The sequence below is a fragment of the Toxorhynchites rutilus genome, chromosome 2, assembly GCF_029784135.1.
Source record: "Toxorhynchites rutilus septentrionalis strain SRP chromosome 2, ASM2978413v1, whole genome shotgun sequence".
Classification (NCBI taxonomy): Eukaryota; Metazoa; Arthropoda; class Insecta; order Diptera; family Culicidae; genus Toxorhynchites; species Toxorhynchites rutilus.
Window position 1 is genome coordinate 81,815,500 of NC_073745.1, and position 20,191 is coordinate 81,835,690.

The 20,191-nt window shown below is 38.6% G+C and overlaps 3 protein-coding genes across 3 annotated transcripts in view; all 3 read right to left on the minus strand.

Annotated features, from left to right (window-relative positions):
* LOC129767231 (protein king tubby 2) overlaps positions 1-14,895 on the minus strand; it is a 98,680-nt gene extending 83,785 nt beyond the window's left edge. The window contains exon 1 of the mRNA XM_055767902.1: positions 14,385-14,895. Within this exon, the coding sequence (XP_055623877.1) occupies positions 14,385-14,429 (45 nt within the window). The 5' untranslated portion in view covers positions 14,430-14,895. The remainder of the gene's footprint in view (positions 1-14,384) is intronic.
* Positions 14,896-15,733: 838 nt separating this feature from the next.
* Positions 15,734-16,331, minus strand: LOC129765872 (uncharacterized). Its single transcript, XM_055766310.1, has 2 exons — positions 15,967-16,331; positions 15,734-15,917 (listed from the first exon to the last, which is right to left on the minus strand). The coding sequence occupies exons 1-2, from the start codon at positions 16,329-16,331 to the stop codon at positions 15,734-15,736; spliced, it is 549 nt and encodes a 182-aa protein (XP_055622285.1).
* A 296-nt stretch (positions 16,332-16,627) lies between these two features.
* Positions 16,628-17,388, minus strand: LOC129765873 (uncharacterized protein K02A2.6-like). The gene is made up of 2 exons (XM_055766311.1): positions 17,258-17,388; positions 16,628-17,117 (listed from the first exon to the last, which is right to left on the minus strand). The coding sequence occupies exons 1-2, from the start codon at positions 17,386-17,388 to the stop codon at positions 16,628-16,630; spliced, it is 621 nt and encodes a 206-aa protein (XP_055622286.1).
* Positions 17,389-20,191: the final 2,803 nt, after the last annotated feature.

Consider the following 20,191-nt stretch of genomic DNA (forward strand, 5'->3'; position numbering starts at 1 on the left):
CGCAGTTGTCGAACCTGGGCAACACACAGTGCAGAAATGTCGACGATTCCAAGTCCCCCTTCTTTGCGTGGTAGTGAAACTATCTCCAGTGCCGATTGAGGATGGTGCATTCCGGCCTCTTTGAATGCTTTCCTCATCCTCCTCTCAAGGTCCTCTAGGTCAGTTTTGCTCCACTTGACTACACCAAAACTGAAGGTCAACAGGGGAACCGCGAATGTGTTGACCGCGCGTTCCTTGTTCCCCGCGTTGAGGAAAGTCCTCAGGACACAGTTCACTCGACTCAAGAACTTGTCTCGCAGCTCCGTCTTGATGTAGGAGTGGCGAATCCCGGTGAGCTGTCGGAATCCAAGGTATTTGTAAGATTCGCCACGAACCATGTCTTGTATGAACTCGCCGTAATAGACCTCGTAGCCTCCGGATTCGGTGAGTTGTCCTTTCAGCAGGTGGACACAGCGGCACTTGTCGAGGCCGAACTCCATGCAGATGTCCCTGCTTATGTCTTCGACAACCCGGATAGCTACACCTAGACGCTGACGTGAATCAGCGTAGACCTTGAGATCGTCCATGTAAAAGGTATGGGTCACTTCTTCGTGGGCGCCGTCACCATACCTTATTTTATAGCCATGACCGTTTCTATTGAACGTCCTACTGAGGGGGTTCAGTGCCAGACAAGACCAAAGCGGGCTGAAAGAGTCGCCTTGGAATATTCCCCTCTTTATCTGCAGCGTTCTAGACTGCAACACATTTTCCCCATCACTAAGGTGCAGAGACGTGCTCCACTGCCTCATCGCATGCTGCATGAACCTAACGACGACGGGATCAATTTTGTAGAGCTCCAATACCCGGACGAGAAACGAGTGAGGTATGGAGTCATATACCTTCCTATAGTCTATATAGGCCATACTTAGGATCCGCTGATTATATACCGCCTGGCCGACTATGGCTGCGTCGATGATGGCCTGGTCTTTGCAGTCATGCGTTTTTTTTTTCCTACATCCTTTCTGCTCTTCTGCGATGATGTGATGTTGTTCGCAGTGAGCAGAAACTTTGGCGGTAATGATGCTGCTCAGTATTTTGTACAGACTCGATAGGCACGTTATCGGTCTGTACTTTGATGGGTTCAATGTGTTGCTGTCTTTCGGGAGGAGGAAGGTGACACCACGGGTGGCGCATTTAGCTGACGAAGAAAGTGTTATTCTGTTTCTAGGGGACGATCGTGACATGACAAAACTTTTTGATAAAATAGATCCATTCCTAGCTCGCATTTTTGACAGATGTACATTCTGTCAAACATATACCGGGAATTTGTGTTTTTTATGAAATTATCATCTTATTTATCATATAAATTTATATTATCGCCTTTCAAATAGGCCCCTCTGAAGCAATACACTTTTTCCAACGAACAATCCAGTCATCGAAACACATTTTATACCTGTATTCGGAAATTGCCTTCAGTTCACGCAGCGAAATCATTTTTATGTCTTCAATGCTGTCAAAACGGGTCCCACGAAGCGCTAATTTGAGTTTCGGAAATTCAATCACTTCCATTACAGTTTTGGTCAAAAATTCGTTCACAATGATCGATCGATGAGTTGATACATTACCGTGATGCGAAATGTTATCTTTCCACAAAACTGGCCGTTTGCGACGAATTTTCTCCCTCAAACGCCAAGCCTAAAGGGCCATGCCTCCGGAAGAAATTCTGAATGGACAACACCACGAGTATCGAAGAAAGCAGTCAGCATTACCTTCACTTTTGATTGACTTTGATGTGATTTTTTCGAGTTCGACTCGCTTGCAGCGGCCTATGTTTGCATGTCATACTCGTACATTCATGTCTCATCGTCAGTAATTGAACGTTGAATGAACGTGGGATCAGAATTTGACCGTTTAAGCATGTCTCCAGCCACTTGATTCCGATGAAATTTTTGAAGACAGCTGACAGTGGTAAATTGAAAAAATGTTCAGCGGAAAGTTTCAAATTTACAAATTCCCGTATAGATTTGACAGAATGTTTTTTATGCCAAAAGTATTCCTGAACCGATCTCACTATTCACTTATCATTGCTTTATTCCTTATCATTGTTTCTCGCTTATTCCTCTGGCTAACGAATTTTGACCCTACAAGAAACTTAGAGGAATCGCACTGGGCGACGAACGTGATAAAACGAATTCCAAGTTGTTGTAGAACAAAATATCGTATTTAATTATTTTTTACATATCCCCGATTGGCCTCAAGCTCGAGCTTGTCAAGATTAGAAAGGCCTTGAGAGCCCAGCCACAAAGGATTTCTAGGCTCAGACCAGACTCTAACGCTAAGTTCTTCCCACCGCTCCTGTCAGGCAAATTCAACCTCAATTCAACGTTCTCTGATGGTAGATGACACTCTTTGCGGTGCATATTTTTCCTTCGAGTTGCGACATTTTGGGAACAGCATACAATATGAGAATTAATGAACCAAATTTGCATTTTGGAAAAACTGTGCCATTCTTATTCGCTTCTCTCTGAACGCCTCCAGGAGGTACAGGTCGGTCTCGATTATATACAGTTTGAAAAAAAAATAATAGTTCAAACATATCTTATTTCAAGAAAAAATGTAACCTTTCAACGTTAAGGTGAAATTTAAGTGCCTATTATAAGTACAGTTGAGTAAAAATCTCGATTTTTGAAGATTTTGCTTGAATTTTCACCAGGGCTTGCAGCGAAATTAAGAAAGATGGAAGTTGGGCGTCAAAGGACAAATTGTAGAGTGATTTGAGAGCTTTAATTTGATTGATAGAAACAATCAAGTTTAATATGAATTTTTAGGACACAATTAACAATTACGCATTGAAAATTACTGAATTTTATTTTTTGACGTGGGACTACGTCTAACCGGAATATATGGAGGGTAAAATGAAAACCTAAACACAGAACATGCAGGAAAAAATGAAAGATTTCGAATGCTTATAGCTCGAACATTTCGTACTGGATAGGAGAGATGTTTGCATCACTTGATAGGGAATATTTCTACGCATCTATCGCAACTAACAAAATGTTGTTTTTCATTAGATAAACAATTGAATAACTGTAAAATATTAGGCGTTATCTAAACGCTCTAACTGCATCGTTTTGATTGGCCCGATTTACGGTTTCCCTAACACAGCCATCAAAACCAAGCAGCCTTGGGGAAATCGGCATTGCAAATACATGAAAGTAGGGGGACTTTTGTTCTCATCGAAAAATGTTCCCTAACACAGACTTTAAAACCAAGCAGCGAAATCGGCATTGCAAACACACGAAAGAGCCTAGAGGCGAATGAACTGAAAAGTTTAAACCCTCTTAAAGCCAAAAAGAAGAAGAACACACGAAAGTAGGGGGAGCTTTTGTTCCCACCGAAATGTGTTCCCTAATAGAGATTTCTAAACCAAGGTGCCTGGAGAAATCGGTATTTCAAATTCATGCAAGTCGGGGGTATTTTTGTTCCGACTGAAATGTGTTTCCCTAACACAGACTTCAAATCCATGGAGCGTGGGGAAATCGGCATTGCGAATTCATACAAATCGGGGGTATTTTTGTTCCGATTGAAATGTGTTCCCCTAACACAGACTTCAAAACCGAGGTTTCTGGGGAAATCAGCTCTGCAAATAAATGCAAACTGCGAGTACTTTTGTCCTCGCTTGCCTTTGTGCAGAGTGGAATATGTCTGTCCTAACATGATCTTCTAAACTTAGGAACCTGGGAAAATCGTGCAGACACTAGAAGCGAATGAACTTCCCAAGTATGAAGTATGAAGACTTTTGGGATGTAAACTTCAGAGGGAAATGTAAAATAAAATAATCGTTTGATAATTTTGTTTTGTCTTTATTGGAAAGATTTTCAGCCTTAGGCTGGTTCATCAAACGTTTGATAATTCTTCCGTACATATATTTTGTTCTAGTCATCATACCAAACGTAAAAGGTCCGTCATTAAATTTACTTGTAACGAAGAACAATCAATCACAATAAATGAATTGACTTTACATGGCATTTGTTCATTTTTTTCACTCACAGAGCAAATATATTGAACTCAATTGAATTTGGAAACTGTTTCATTCAATCAAGAATTTAATCAATACAAACGAATGATTGCTAAGCTAAGGTAGTTCCACGTCAACCTTGCGGTTATATCATATATATAACCCACTCATTTTTTTTTCTTCCAAAATGTTATTCAATACGTTAAGCCCCGCGTCGGTCCCTAGGGGCCGACGTTGAGCTTTTTGGTAGGAAAGCGCTGACTGACTGGGACTGACAGTTACAAAATAAGAAAATAAAATATATGTGGTTTGTTTTCGGATGTTTTATAAAATGTGACTACTTTCTAGTCGAATTTCTAACTATTTTCTGTTTATGCAATAAGTATCTTTGGAAGCTGGAACCAAAGATGCCAACTTTCCTGATTTTTCAGGATTTCCCAGACTTTTTGGCATGTACCCTGATATCCAGACGAACAGTCAATTTTGCCTGATTTTTCTGAAATGATCCTGATTTTTCCTGATTTCTATAATTCTTACATTCATAATAACTTACATCGAAAAACTCTCCGGTTTTGTACACTCTCAGTCTTGCCTACTCTTTTTTGTTTATTATCTATCTATTCATAAGCGATTTGCGTTATCAAAGGTACAGTGTTGATATTCACTATTTTAAAGTTGACGTGAATGAAAGATACTTTATCAGACTCACGTGCCCGAAGGCAGTTTCAAATGATTATATTTTTAAAAGAATATAATTACTTGACGTTTTTGAATGCTTAAAATACGCAGTCGTGACTCTTACTTAACCATTTATCTAAACATTTTCTGACATATCCGCAAAAACTTATCATTGTAATAATCATTTTTCATCAGATACACTTCTTGTCGATATCAATTATGATTTTAGCTTCACAAACATTTGCTCGTCAGACTTAAATCATCTTTAATGATGAGTTTTAATTATGCAAATATGGTAAACATATCTATAATCGAACCAAACAGCATCCATCGACTGAAATTGCCGTTTTGAAGCAAATCGTGATGGGTAATGAAGTGATGGGTAATTCACAACAATGATGAAATACTAAAAAAAATTGGATAAGCGGAATAAACTTAGCAAACGATTAGCTAACCTCAAAGTTGACCTTCTCCTGAAGAAAGGCACATTCTGGGTTTAGCATGATTGGACAGGAATTCTGTTTCATGAGCTTCCACCAAGCAATCAGTCGATAAACTTCCACGAGTACAACTGGTCCAATTAGCAGAAATCCAGGACACACTTCCAGAGTTACTTGATGTGATAGGCTTCGTGTTCCAGCATGGCAACGCCGAACTTCACATCTCTTTGACAACACGGCAAATTATTTGGAGTCTGGTGAGAGGTGCCATCTCATCAGCTAAACTAACCGGATATTGCAGATTATCACTAATACAGGTCTCTGCAAAATTCAAGGGCAAGAACTTCGACGATATGGACATCATAAAAATGGCCTTGAACAGCTTTCGACGAGAAAGCAAACAAATTCTAGGAGGATAGAATTTTTCAGCTGCATGGAAGCTGGAAAAACATTGTGAAACAAAAGTGTGAACATAAAATTGGATAAGTGTATGTCTGCCTATAAAATTGATGATTTTGTTTTCTCAAAAAAACGGCACAAATTATGAGCTATTCTGATTTTTTCCTGATTTTTATTTTCCCTGATATTTCCAAATTATAGTTGGCAACCCTGACTGGGGCCGAAAATGATATTTTGCGAACGCGCTTGATGCGATGACAGCAAGAAAAAATCGGGGCTCAACGTGTTAAATACACTAATTTAGATGCTCCACTACTATCATGTACTAAATGAAAGCAACAGAATTGGCTTATGTAGCGTCATTTTTAGTGTAGAGCCAGTTTCAGGCAACAGAGTCCGAAACAAAAAAACAATTCTATAACTTTATCATTGTTGAAATTCGAACATATGCGTAGAAGGATTTTTTCCATCAAATATGATCATCTACCACCTCCTGAGAGATTCTGGAAAACAATTTTTTTTATGTGAGAAAGGTGTCTTCTGACTTTAAGGGGATGAATCAAAAATTGAATTCTTCTTTTATTTTCAATAAACGAAAAATATATGCATACAAAACAAATAAAAAAACATATATTTTTTGACTCGATTATATACAGGATTCGATTATATACAGTGAAAAGAAATCTGAGACTGTACATAATCGAGTCCGTGCTGTATCCATCATGATGCTGTATCGTTTCAAGCGACCGCACGGTTTTTTTTCTATTTTCGCACAGACTTCACGCTTCACAAGAAACGTTCATGATTCCTGGGAAATGTACCTATCACCACACCTCCCCTCCCCACCTTGCAGAAGGCGGCAATATATTGATAATATTAGTTTGCCATTTTCGCTAGAGAAAATATTGTTCAACGTTTCGTCGGAAGACTTCTCGGAACGTTATGACACGAGATGTTCCTCGTGCGAAGTTGTTGAACACTCTGACTAACAATGTGAGGATTGAAATAAAAATAACTAGAACGAAAGCTCACCCGAATATCTAGGGGAAGTGGGGGCATAGTGGTCATCCTAAGGAATATTCCCATTTCCAGCGTCCACATACCGCTTCAATCCCAGTTTCTCGAAGTATATTATAGCTCAACTCATTGTTTTTCAAGATAGCAAACGGTTTTAACTATTAAAATTCAAAATAGTAGAGTAGTGTGGGGCAAAGGTGCGCACGGGGCAAAAGTGCGCATTAGCCGTTTTGAAGCAAACGAGCATAAAATTTCGACAACAGTGAATTCGTTTGATACATTATTACACCAGCAGCTCACACATATAAACAAGATACGTTTCATGAAAGTGGCAAAAAGTTATGAGGTAAAAAGAGTTTTGCGATGTTTTGATCTATTTTTTTTTGTAGTTTTTGAGATGATGATTAACTTACCTAAAATAACTGGAAAGTTCGAAACTAAAGGGTGTGTCACATCAAATTGCATCACGGAAAAAACGCTGTAGAAATTCGCCCAGTAGACCGATCATTTTGAAAATTTTAGACAGTAAAATAAAAACTATTAAACAACTTTTGGCATTTTCTTTTTATTCATACTTCGAGCCCAAGCCCGTATGCTCGCACCTCCCTTTTTACCCCGTCCATAAGGTTCTGTACAACGTCAGGTTGTAGTTTTTTTTTAACAGAAATCCATTTTCTCTTGAAGTCCGCCGATTTGACAACTTTTGGGTTCTTCCGGAGGGCCTGCTTCATAATCGCCCAATATTTCTCTATTGGGCGAAGCTCCGGCGCGTTGGGCGGGTTCATTTCCTTTGGCACGAAGGTGACCCCGTTGGCTTCGTACCACTCCAACACGTCCTTTGAATAGTGGCACGAAGCGAGATCCGGGCAGAAGATGGTCGGGCCCTCGTGCTGCTTCAATAGTGGTAGTAAGCGCTTCTGTAGGCACTCCTTAAGGTAAACCTGCCCGTTTACCGTGCCGGTCATCACGAAGGGGGCGCTCCGCTTTCCGCAAGAACAGATCGCTTGCCACACCATGTACTTTTTGGCAAACTTCGATAGTTTCTGCTTGCGAATCTCCTCCGGAACGCTGAATTTGTCCTCTGCGGAGAAGAACAACAGGCCCGGCAGCTGACGAAAGTCCGCTTTGACGTAGGTTTCGTCGTTCATTACCAGGCAATGCGGCTTCGTCAGCATTTCGGTGTACAGCTTCCGGGCTCGCGTCTTCCCCACCATGTTTTGCCTTTCATCGCGGTTAGGAGCCTTCTGAACCTTGTATGTACGCAGGCCCTCCCGCTGCTTGGTCCGCTGGACGAATGAACTTGACAAATTCAGCTTATTGGCGACATCCCGGACCGAACTTTCGGATCACGTCTAAACTGCTTAACTACGCGCTTGTGATCTTTTTCACTGACGGAGCATCCATTTTTGCCGTTCTTCACCTTCCGGTCGATGGTTAGGTTCTCGAAGTATTGTTTTAGTACTCTGCTGACCGTGGATTGGACGATTCCCAGCATCTTACCGATGTCCCGATGTGACAACTCCGGATTCTCGAAATGAGTGCACAGGATTAATCCACGACGCTCTTTTTCGTTCGACGACATTTTTCCAAATTTACGAAAAATTTACAGTGAAGCATGGCCAACGTGATCTATACACTCTTATCTGATTATAAGCGACAGCTGAAGATATAATTCCTAAAAATTTAATTTCTACAGCGTTTTTTCCGTGATGCAATTTGATGTGACACACCCTTTATATTGTCCGGGAAACCTTTTTATAGTAGATGATAGTGCGTTTTTGTGGAAATGTTCAAGAGTTTTTTTTTCAATTCGATTGGTTCAAAAATTGCTTGTGGGGCAAAGGTGCGCAGTGGCTGTAGGGCAAAAGTTCGCACCATAGTTTTGCTCTGAAAAAAATTATAAAATGTTTTCAACCATTTTTTAACGGGACTCACAAGAAGAAAATTGATTTGAAGAAATGCACTCCAGAAATGCTTAAATGGCCCGACAGAGGCTTCGGAAGAGAGTCTCGAAGCGTCGGATTGCGGCAGATTTCGATATTTCTGAATCATTTCTGAGGAAAATGCTCATATCAGTGAGTCATATTTTGAATCTTCTTTTATCGACATTTCTACTTCTGCTGGGATGTGCCAGCGAGCACCTAGGGCGGTTCACACAAGTATTTACGAGTGAGCAGTCTGAGGATCTGGCGGATCACTGCAGAGCACTGGATAAAGCTTTCTATGGTATGACTCTCAAAGATTTACGTCGTCTGGCGTTTGATTTCGCGGAAGCCAACAACCTCCAGCACGAATTCAATCAAGTTGCAAAACTGGCAGGAAGAGATTGGGATTCTAGCTTCATGAGGAACCATCGTCTGTCTCTTTGAACCCCACAACAGCGCAACGAAGCAATTGTGCTCCAAGGCAAAGCGTCGGAATCCTCAGAACCGAATCCAAGATGAGTAAAAAAAATAAACACATGCTTAAAAATAATTCAAAATGAATTTCAAATGAAAAATGTTTTTATTTTCACCATGTATTCCATTCAATAACGGTTATGTTTCGTTTATGTTTATGTTTTCACAATTAACTTCAAATAAATACGGCTGTTTTTCATCAATGAGGTTTCAAATAAAGGGCCTGACCGGGTAAGGGAGTAAAAAGTCCCCCAAACCAAATCACCAGCTGTATGGCAAATATTGTATAGGATATTAATAAAGAAATTTTGGAGGTTTATTTGAACCCCTATGTGGTTTAACATAGGATCTATAGTGAAAAAAGTACTTTTTCGTTTATTTCACGCCATCCTCAACAGATCCGAGATAAAAAATTGAAAAAAATACTGAATGTGCATCTTACTACGATGTATCAAGAAAAAATTCGAAAAAAATTGATCAAAAATTTTAGTACTAAAAAAAATATTGAAGTTTTGAAATTTTTTTTTGGGATTTAGAGATTCAATACTACTCTAATTCATATTTAAATGTGCTCCTACGGCTTTTCTAGATTGATAAATATCTTCAAACTATTTTTTCATCTAATAATAAAAAAAATAAATACACAGTACAAAAAAATGTTATAGATTTTGTGGCATTTCGAAATTTTGAAAAAAAAAATATAACTTTGAGACCCATATCTGCTCACATTTTTATTTAAATGCGTTCGTACGTGTCTTTGTTTTACATGTGGCGTAATTTTTCCTGAATTTTCAATAGCATTGCGGCGCACAAAAATAATTTTCTTCATCGTCTGCATTTTTTTTTATTTTTTTGAAATTGATTATTTTATTGTATTCATGTTTTCAATTGTAAGACTAAAATATTAAAAAAAGCAAATCGGATTTTTTGAAGTGTTCTTCTCATTAATCCGAATGATCTTACCACAAGGAGTTAATTTTTTTCTCACAAAGCTCTATCATACTGATGAATTTGGTAAACCTTCTAAATCCAATGTAAAGATAATCTCATATATTTTAAGATACGAGAAAAAAAGTTGTACAGCGCAATGATCTAAATATACCGACAAAATTTAGACATATGAAAAACAAAATTTAAAAAATATTAGAGCAGTAATGGGTCTAAATTCAAAATAAATTAAAAATGCAAAAAAAAACAATTTTTTTTCGCGCAACCCTCTTTAAATTCAAGAAAAAATTACGCTACATGTGGAAAAAACAACACATACGAACGCATTTAAATAAAAATTAGAGTAAAATTGGGCCTCAGAGTAATATTTTCTTCAAAATTTCGAAAATCTACAGGTAAACTTCGATATAACGTACATTTTACTTTCAAAATTGTACGTTGTATCGAATTGTACGTTATATCGAAGCATAATATAGTACTCACAAACGTAGTCTATAATACATTATTGAGTTGCTGTTTCAGTCAAGTTAATGAATAACTTCAATCAGAAGACGAAGCCAGCTTTTCTCATGATGTTTCCCTTCGTACTGTTGATTAAAGCTTGATTCATTTAGAATCCGGAATCACAAAACCAGCTATATTTCGGGATTGATTGAAGGTACAAAACTTGTTTTAGCATCACAATACAAATAATTCATTGCTCTATCAGAAAAAAAATATTGAAATTTTTTTCCGTTACTCTTTGGAAATGTGTACGTTATATCGAGTGACGTTATATCGAGGGTACGTTATAAAGAGGGTACGTTATATCGAAGTTTCCCTGTATATACTTTTTTTTGTACCGCGAAAAACACTCTAAACATTCGGAAAAAAATCACATATACCTAAAATAGACGTATGAAGAAATTTGCATACAAACTAGAGTAGTACTGAATGTCAAAATTTAAAAAAAATTAAAATTTAATTTAAAATAAAGATAAAAATTAATTTAATTTTTTTTTTAGTGTTAGATTTTCTGATGAAAAAATTGTTTGAAAATATTGATCGATACACCTAAGTAAGATGTACTTTCAGTTTTTTTTTCATATTGTTGTCTCAAAGCTATTGAGAATGACGTGAAAAAAACGAAAAGGTGCCTTTTTCACCATAGATCATATGGTGTACCATAAAAGGACTCAAATATATGGTACTATTGCCAAAATGTTTTATTTAGTACCCTATACAATATTTTCCATACAGCTGATGATTTGGTTTGGGGGACTTTTTACTCCCTTACCCGGCCAGGCCCTTAAGTGAAGGTAACTATGTATTTCTAGATTCTAGATTAATAAAAATGATTCGGTGTCCGTTCCTCTCGATTTCACTCAAGAACGGAGTGAAAAAAAATTGGAAATATATAAAAAAATGTTTTTTTGGTACCGCGCAACACTGAAAAAAATCTGAAAAAATCACACATATGTAGAAAAACCGTAGAAACACATTTAAATATGAATTAGAGTAGTACTGAATCTCTAAATCCCAAAAAAAAAAATTCAAAATTTCAATTTTTTTTTTTGACTAAAATTTTTGATGAAATTTTTTTTTATATTGTTTCTTGATACACCGTAGTAAGATGCACATTCAGTATTTTTTTCAAATTTTTATCTCGAATCTTTTGAGGATGGCGTGAAATAAACGAAAAAGTACTTTTTTCACTATAGATCCTACGTCGAACCACATAGGGGTTCAAATAAACCGCCAAAATTTCTTATTTAATATCCTATACAATATTTGCCATACAGCTGGTGATTTGGTTTGGGGGCACTTTTTACTCCCTTACCCGGCCAGGCCCTTAAGTGAAGGTAACTATGTATTTCTAGATTCTAGATTAATAAAAATGATTCGGTGTCCGTTCCTCTCGATTTCACTCAAGAACGGAGCAACGGATTTAAACACTCAGTATCAGAATTGATGCGTTTTAGTCTGCATCAGGCTTATATGTCAAAAAATTATATACCGCGAGTATAGATTATGTATTATTATTATAAAAATAATTTCTGTGGGAACTTGAGTGTTTGAAATGCTCTTTTTAATGAAGTTGCCTTCTAAATGACAACAAGTTTGCGAACAAAACGGCGCATATTTGACTTAAATTGGATAATTTTAAGTATGTTAAAAAAAGCGTCAAATTTCGATCAGAAATACGACATTTCTTTTTCCCCAACCCTATATATAGTTACAATTCGGTAAGCAACCTTTTGTATTTTATTTGCTTTCATTTCAAGAGTTATCAGACGACAAAAATTAGGTGCGCAACTTTGCCCCGCATTACTCTACACTTTTCATTATTAGAAAAAAAGGTGAAAAATCGAACATTTTTTTTGCTCGGTGGTAAAATGGTCACTCACACATACCAAGCTAAATGAGATAGATTTAGGCGTTTTTTTCGTCCAAATTTTTTCAAATGATATTTGATATGGTAGGTACATGTATGAAATAAGCTTGGCCAATTCTCCTAGAGCCTTAATTTAAATGAGTATCTGTTCACCTCTCCTAGAATATGTGAACAGTCGTCCAAACTGATGATTTGTCCAATATATCAGATTGAAAAAACTAAATTTCACGATAAATTGCTTAGATACCATGCGCATAGAACTACGGCCGAATGGCTATCGAGAGAGTAATTTCTGATTTATTTATATTTTCACATGCGACAGCTCTACTGGAGCACAGGGTGACTCAAAATTCATTAAATTCTTCAAACATAAGGTGCCTATCAATACGACATCTATAGGCAATAGTTATACTACCAAACAAGCAGGTGACCCCATGACCAGTTTGCCCCAACTACGCCTAAATAAAAAATTGCGATGTGATACACAAAACATGCAAAGAATAGGTAAAATTCAGAAAATGGTATTATTTTTCGTCTCATTGCACTTTACTAGGTTTAGCCTATCCTTTACGAAAGAAACTATGTCGAAAGAATTATGCTAATCTCAACTACTAGGGCGACAGATTACGAACGAGCACCAGTTTGCACCAAATCTCTCAACGTAACAATGATGTGTGGCTCGAAATTCAGAACGCTCTTTGGCTCATCCACTTGACTGTCCCTAATGCAAGCCCAGGGATGAGACTAAATAGGTATTTTCAGACATAATCCGTTTAGTGTTAGGTGCAAGCTATAATTAGATTAACCTTAAATGTTTCAATTTGATAAATTCTGCCTTCTGTGAAACTCGGAAAGGGTGGCAAAAAACCTAACTAACGCAATATCATATTTACTTTTACCATGTTTTCTAACCAAACGAGGGAAAGCAAAGTTCATCCATTTTCCAAACATATCAGCAAATAACGATTACCGAGCTGTTATCCAGTTGACAGACAGTGGAATTGGGGATGCTCTAAATCACGGAAAAAGTAACAAGCAAACAAACTTCTCCTGCTGCTCCGTTGCCATAGGCTTCTTTCAGTGGCATTTACTCAAACGATATGATTCGTTGAAAAGCAGAAAAAGTTTTTTTGCCGACGACCAAAGTTTGTTGTATTCCTACAACCAAATAATATGAAACTCAAAAATTTATCAGCCATATGTCCCGCACTATATAAGTCAAACCGAGCGTTCCCCGGCCAGTAATAACGCTATTAAAAGGGCCCATACGCATCGTTCCTTCACCAATGACATCATTGCTTTATAATTAATGATTCAAATAAACGATAGCGTTTCCGAATTTCCCCCGCACCAGTCAGTCGGCTTACTCCCGCTCATATTCATAATTAATACCGATGCGGACTGACCTTGATTGTACCGTAGACCGCTCGAATAAAACGGTCCGATTTCCCCTCCCGGTTTATGGCCATGGTAATCGCATTAACCTTAGGCGTAACCCAAATTTCTGCACTATTTGTAAACCACTAGCAATTGGGGTCACTTGTTTAAAGACTCAAAAACGCAACGGTACCCATAGGCATCTTCTGCTTTAAACGCGAAATGTTTACATTTGTTGTAGCCGCGTTCATTACAACAACAGCAAACCTGGGAACTGGTTTCTTTCCAGATCCAGATCCTACTAAGGTGGTGTTGGTTCAGCAATAAAAGCTGCATCGATGCGATGCGGGAATAAAATCGATTACGATGAGAGACGGTGTTATTTTGGCCTGATTTGAATACGCCGATGACAGGTGTCTGCATTTTACAAACACGAGACGAAGCGTGACGATACGCGCGGGTGGCAATGCGCTAATGCAGATTTCCAAAAGGGTTGTTGCGTGGTGTCGTAACTATTCCAACCCAATTGATTAACTAGTCATCTTCACTATGTGGATACCACGAATCGAATAAACTCATTTGAATATTAGGTCGGAAAGTGAATCGCATAATTCTAGCCACAAACAAAAAAGAAGAGCTGTTCCCAAGCAATAACGTCGCCAACACGCAAAGGGAACCCAAACAAAAACTCGCATTGGGCAAAATCAAAGGACTGAAAGAGAGTGAGAAAAAAGGCTAGCTGACTTATTATTTACTTGCTGTTCCAGCTTCTGATGTCTGCTGTTATTGATTGCACTCATTTCTCGTGCACCGATTGTTGTGTATTGGGAGGCGGCAGCGGGCAGCTGTCTGTCACTAAACGAGCTGCCAATGTGAATGGAACCTTCGCAGAAACTCCTGGTTTACACTGCAATTAAAAGCACTTTCACACCGTTTGTACAGCACTCTCCCCCAAGTACCACTGCACCGAAAAGCACCAGCACTCGCGCGACGAAACCCAATCAAGCTCAATATTTTATCGATACACCAAACAAACGAGCGTCGGCCGTTTTCGAACACAACTATTTATTTCATGCAGGAAGCAGGAAGGATATTCAGATGCACAAAAAGTAGCGACCTATGATGTTGTTCCCTTTGCTTCTCTCCGTTCGATGATGTGATACAATACAAAGCACAAAACTAACACATAAGTTGCAAACGACGACCGGAGCTACCCGTTTTTGCGTCCTTCTAGCTGCACGCTTTTCCGAACAATGAACACGCGTTCCGAAAACGAATACCACCGCAAAATGTTTACTGGCGTACGGTACATTGCGTGAGGGAACACCAACAAAAGGATGAATGAACAGGTTCAGAATGAATTGTTTGATGCAGCAGATATGGAATCGTCCAATTTTGGCTGCGTGCTCTGAGGGAGATATGAAAATCCCATGAAGCCAACGAAAAGTTCCACATATTTAATCATAGGGCTGGCATCCCTATCCCCTATCCCAAATGGAGAGTAGACAAAATAAACATAGCTCAAGCTGACAATTTGTAGCGAATTCGTTTTTGAAACTGCGTTAGTTCCAAACTGACTCTGTAATAAAAAAAAACGTTTTCGGGTTCAAAAATGATGCGGTTTGTTGATATACGTTATATAGTCTGATTTGTTTATATTTGCGATGACAAACGTACAGTGTCGACGTCTGGTGGCGATATTATTTAATTACCTAACACGTGTAGTTCTGACATAACCATTTTTCGACGCATTTCCTGTTTGTTCCACAAATAGTTGCCATTATAATATAAAATCATCATTAGACACAGTTTTCGTTCAATATGTTTTTGCAATTTGGAAAAATACCTCTTATTTCATCATATAAAATACATATTCGATAAGTAAAAGTAAATTTTCATTCATATTTTTAATTTTAAAAGCATGTTTATTCCATCTGAAAATTCATTATTTTTTTCGCCTCCCAATGAAAGCACACGAAGCTTCCTTTTTTCGATCCGAAAATTCTCAGGAGTGGCTGATGATCGGTTTGGAGTGTGAATTTACGGCCAAGTAGCATTCGGTGAAACTTTGTAACTGCGAATACCAAGGCTAGACCTTCTTTTTCTACCAGTCCATATAGTTTTCCAGCTTCAGTGAGAGATCGGGAGGCATGAACAATAACTTTGACAGAGCTATCAGGAAATTTGTGCATAATATAAGCTCCGATTCCTGATTGAGATGCATCTGCTGCAACAATGATATCCAGGGACGGATCGTAATGAGTAAGTAGTAGATCTGATTGAAGATCCTTTTTGAATTTTTGAAAGGACTTCTGACAATCATTGTTCCATACAAACGTGGTATTCTTCTTGAGAAGTGCATCAAGTGGCCTCCGAAGTTGATGCATTTCCTTGACAAACTTAGCGTAAAAATTTACTGCACCAAGAAAGGATCTTAAGCTGGTTATATCGTTAGGAGGGGGCATCTTGATGATGGATTCGATTTTAGCTGGATCCGGACGAAGACCAGATGCATCAACAATATGTGCAAGGTATTTAATTTGCTGTTGCAGAAGATTGCACTTCTCTTCACGGAGAATGAATCCATATTCTTGCAGTCGTTGAAAGAGAGTAGTGAGAATTTCATGATGCTCCTTCTCCGTTTTGCTGTAGACCATCAGATCATCCAGGAACGATTCGACACCCTCGATATCCGCGATCATGGAGTTCATCAGCTGTTGGAACGCTCCAGGAGCGGATTTCACCCCTGGTGCTCCCGTGGCCGAGTGGTTAGCGTCATAACTAACATGCCGGGTGTTCGGGTTCGAATCCCGTTCTGGTCGGGGGAATTTTTCGTCATAGAAATTTCCTCCGACTTGCACTGTGATCACGCGTATTCTAGAGCTTGCCACTCAGAATGCATTCAAGGCATGTTATTTGGCATAGAAATCTCAACTAAGTACTAATAAAAATGACGCAATTAATACTACGTTGAGACGGCGAAGTTCCTCTAGGAACGTTAGTGCCATTGAAGATGAAAGAAAGAAGCAAGCCGGTTGAATCGGAAGAGACCGCGATATGTGTTGTTGGTTAGTAAATTCATCGAGTCGTCGTCTACTTCTACTTGAAGATAGGCATCGCTGGGATCGATGATGCTGAAGTATTCACAGCCGTTGAGTTTGCTGAAAATATCATCTGGAACTGGTAGCGGACAATTGTTGGATTCCAGGGCAGCATTCAAACCAGTTGAATAATCAGTACAGATTCGAATCTTTCCTCTTGGTTTCTTAATTATCACGATTGGTGCAGCCAACTGCGAAAAGTCAACCGGAGTGATAATCCCTAGTTCTTGTAGGCGGTCCAGCTCACCGTCCGCCTTTGCAACGGATGTGAATGGAACCGGTCGTTTCGGTTTGCAGAATGGTACAGCTCCTGGCTTCAGGAACAACCATACCTCGTTTTTTTTTACAATGTCCAAGGCCTTGACGGAAAACGTCGGTGAATCTTGACTTGTAATGTTGGATTACGCTGGGTAGATCTTGATGAACTTGATTGCAGATTGCTGACAACGGCTTGTCCCAAAGTCCAAACAGTTCTATCCATTCCAGACCAAACAGGTTGAGGTTGTTGCTGGCCTCATAAAGCTTACCGGTTCTGGTGATTTCTCCAAGTGTGACTGTACTTTAAAGTTCGCCCAGAAGCTTGAGAGGTTGTCCAGACGCTGTTGTTGCTACTCGAGAGGTGGGAAGTAGTGGAGGCGGTCCAAGGTTTTTGCTCCATTGTTTTCGAGAGATAAGAGAGATACCGCCACATTGCCAACATGGTGTCCTTGGTATACTTGATTTACAACTTGCATAGGTTTTCGGTCCAGATGAATTCAGTTGAGTCTTCTTCTGCTTGATTGCACAGACAGAGCTTTCCGACTTGTGTTTCTGTTCCACCATTGCAGTATCGAACTTGAGGTTCTGAAGACGTTGACATTCCGTGACTAGTGTTTCTAGCTTGCAATCTTCTTCGGTATTCGTTTCGAGCTTTGAGAGTAGTCTTGTACGGATATCGGTGTCTTTTGATGAACGGAGTCCACAAATGAAAATCAAGCTCTTGAATTGATCTGCGGTTAGTTTTTGTAACTCAAAGTCTTCGCAATGCTTGTTGCATATTCCCGCATAAAAGACAAAATCATCAACATTATTCTTCGAAACTTGAAAACATTTGTAGCGTTTGCTGAACAGTGAAATCCAAACACAGAACAGCTCCATGAGTTTCTTTACGGTTTCTTCGAAGGTGAATTCCCGTGGGTGTTTCAGGAGCACGAAATTGACATACCGGTCGAAAACATTGACACTGAGGCTTCTCAGGAGTAATCGTACCTTCGCTGCGTCGTCTAACTTCGCACCATCCTTCAGGAAGAGATCTTCATATTTTTGATACCACCGGTCGAAAACTTGCCGTTATCTGGATCGTAGGAGAATTCTTGAATGTTGGACGCCAGAGATTCGATAATGAATTCCGGATTTCTTGAACGTCAGCCAGATTCTGACTCTTCTTGACTGCCGAAGCGTTCCAGGATGACCATTAGCCTTGCATTTTGTTCCGCCATTGGTTGATTCTGCCGTAAGATCTGCTGCATAAGATTTTCGCCAGTTTGACTATCTCCTCCAGGTGATGCCATCGTATCGATTCTTCCTTCTTGAGCGATTCGTAATAACCTCGTCGCCAAATGTTGTATTCTTCAGGAAAAGATTAAAATAGGTTCTCCATTATTATAGGAGTTCTTTATTCTATAACTTCCAAATACAGAATGAAATGAAAAGCGCTGGTGTCATCCTTTTATGGTCGTGGTTGCTTGGGTTGTCAGGTCTATCCATGCGTGGTTGCCAGGGTGGTTGTCAACACATCGAGACAGTGGTTGGTTGGCTACTATGTGATATGCAACAATTATCTATATAAATTGTTGGTAAGCGCAAAAACAAAGGAAGGAATGGTCCTATTTGAGCCATCTTTATTTTGTTTGTTTTCGTCTCTTCCTGTAGATCAATATATCGGAGAGAAAAATCGGAAAAATTTCGGAACATTCTAAAGAAGTACCAAAAACTCGGAAAATTGAATTCTCATATGTGCTACAATTAAATCATGATAAGCATTGTTAGCCCATTCGAAGTTTGTGCTAGCGAAATTGATCTTTGTTCGAAAGTGGAATTGGGTTTTCAGACGAAAAACGCACTCCTATATCTTCTATCTATATAAATAAAAATGGATCGCTCAATGTGTTGGAAGAAATAGTTCGATTTGAATTGTCTTTGTTTGAAAATATTCTCCGTATTTTCCATATTCACTCTGTAGTACCAATTTTCAACGTTCATTTAGTAAGAATACGTGAATGTTTGAAAGTATTCATAAAATGAAAATCATTTTTTGGGGGACCGAAGTTCGTCGGGTCAGCTAGTTAATAATAAAAGTGAGACCAGGGCTACTGGAGAAGGTCCTAACAAGATGAATATTTTCTCGGCATGTGAAGAAGTTATAGTTAACTTGTTATCGCTAAACAAAGCCGTTAATGACATTTTATATTCATTTTCCAATATAACTGTACATATTTCTTTCACTTATGTCTAAAAACAGTTTTCGGTCTGCCGATGGCGTCTCCTCCAGAGCATAACACGGGTCATGTAGTGGGACATCTTGAGCACATTCAACAGCCTGGCACGAGTACATCGACGATCTCGCCTCTAAACCTGCCTAGGAAATGAAAGTCTACAGAAACAGTCGATATGCTTCAATAACAAACCGAGTATATGAAGCACTTCCAATTCCGAAGAATGCGTAGAATATTTAAGGAAGCTTGATTTTCTATTAGTGTCTAAGGATAGTGGATCAAAAAGCGAATAAAAAAACATTATTTTATTAGTATGATTAGACCTATTTTTCTATTTTTTTATACCCACCCACATTGTTCGTATATACCCACATAACACACTTAGAATTGAAATAGATAGTCGTAAAAAATCTGCAGTCCACTGATTTGATGGCAAAAGTTTGTTCATCCAGTAACAGAACGGATCATATATAATCCTTCAGTTAACTGCGAAAACGTTACATTCATTGTAAACTTTTTTCTTTTTTCTTGTGCCTTTTTAATATATATAATTATTTTCACTGTTGGGTTTGATTGAGCTTCGATTGAGTGAATCATTTGCAACATACTAGTATATCCATCATTGAGCATACTAGCTACAACATGAAAATTATTAACACGCCAGGAATAACTACAATATCTAGCATTCAGATAATGCCTACATTCGTTCTTTTAATTAGGAATCTAGCAACCAATGGTACCCGTTTTTAGCTTTCATTTTGCTTACTGGTTTGGATTGATATAATGAAAGAAACTGCTCCATATAATTATCCTAACTAGTTAACTCGTCCAGCTCAAACCGTTGTAGGGGAATGAGGTGTGACCATCACTAAAAGTTATTAATTTATATTCCGAAAACATATAATGACCCAATATTCTGAACTAGTTCGAAATTTTATAATTTCCCGAAACATAACGGTTGACCAACCTGAATAGAATAACATGTAT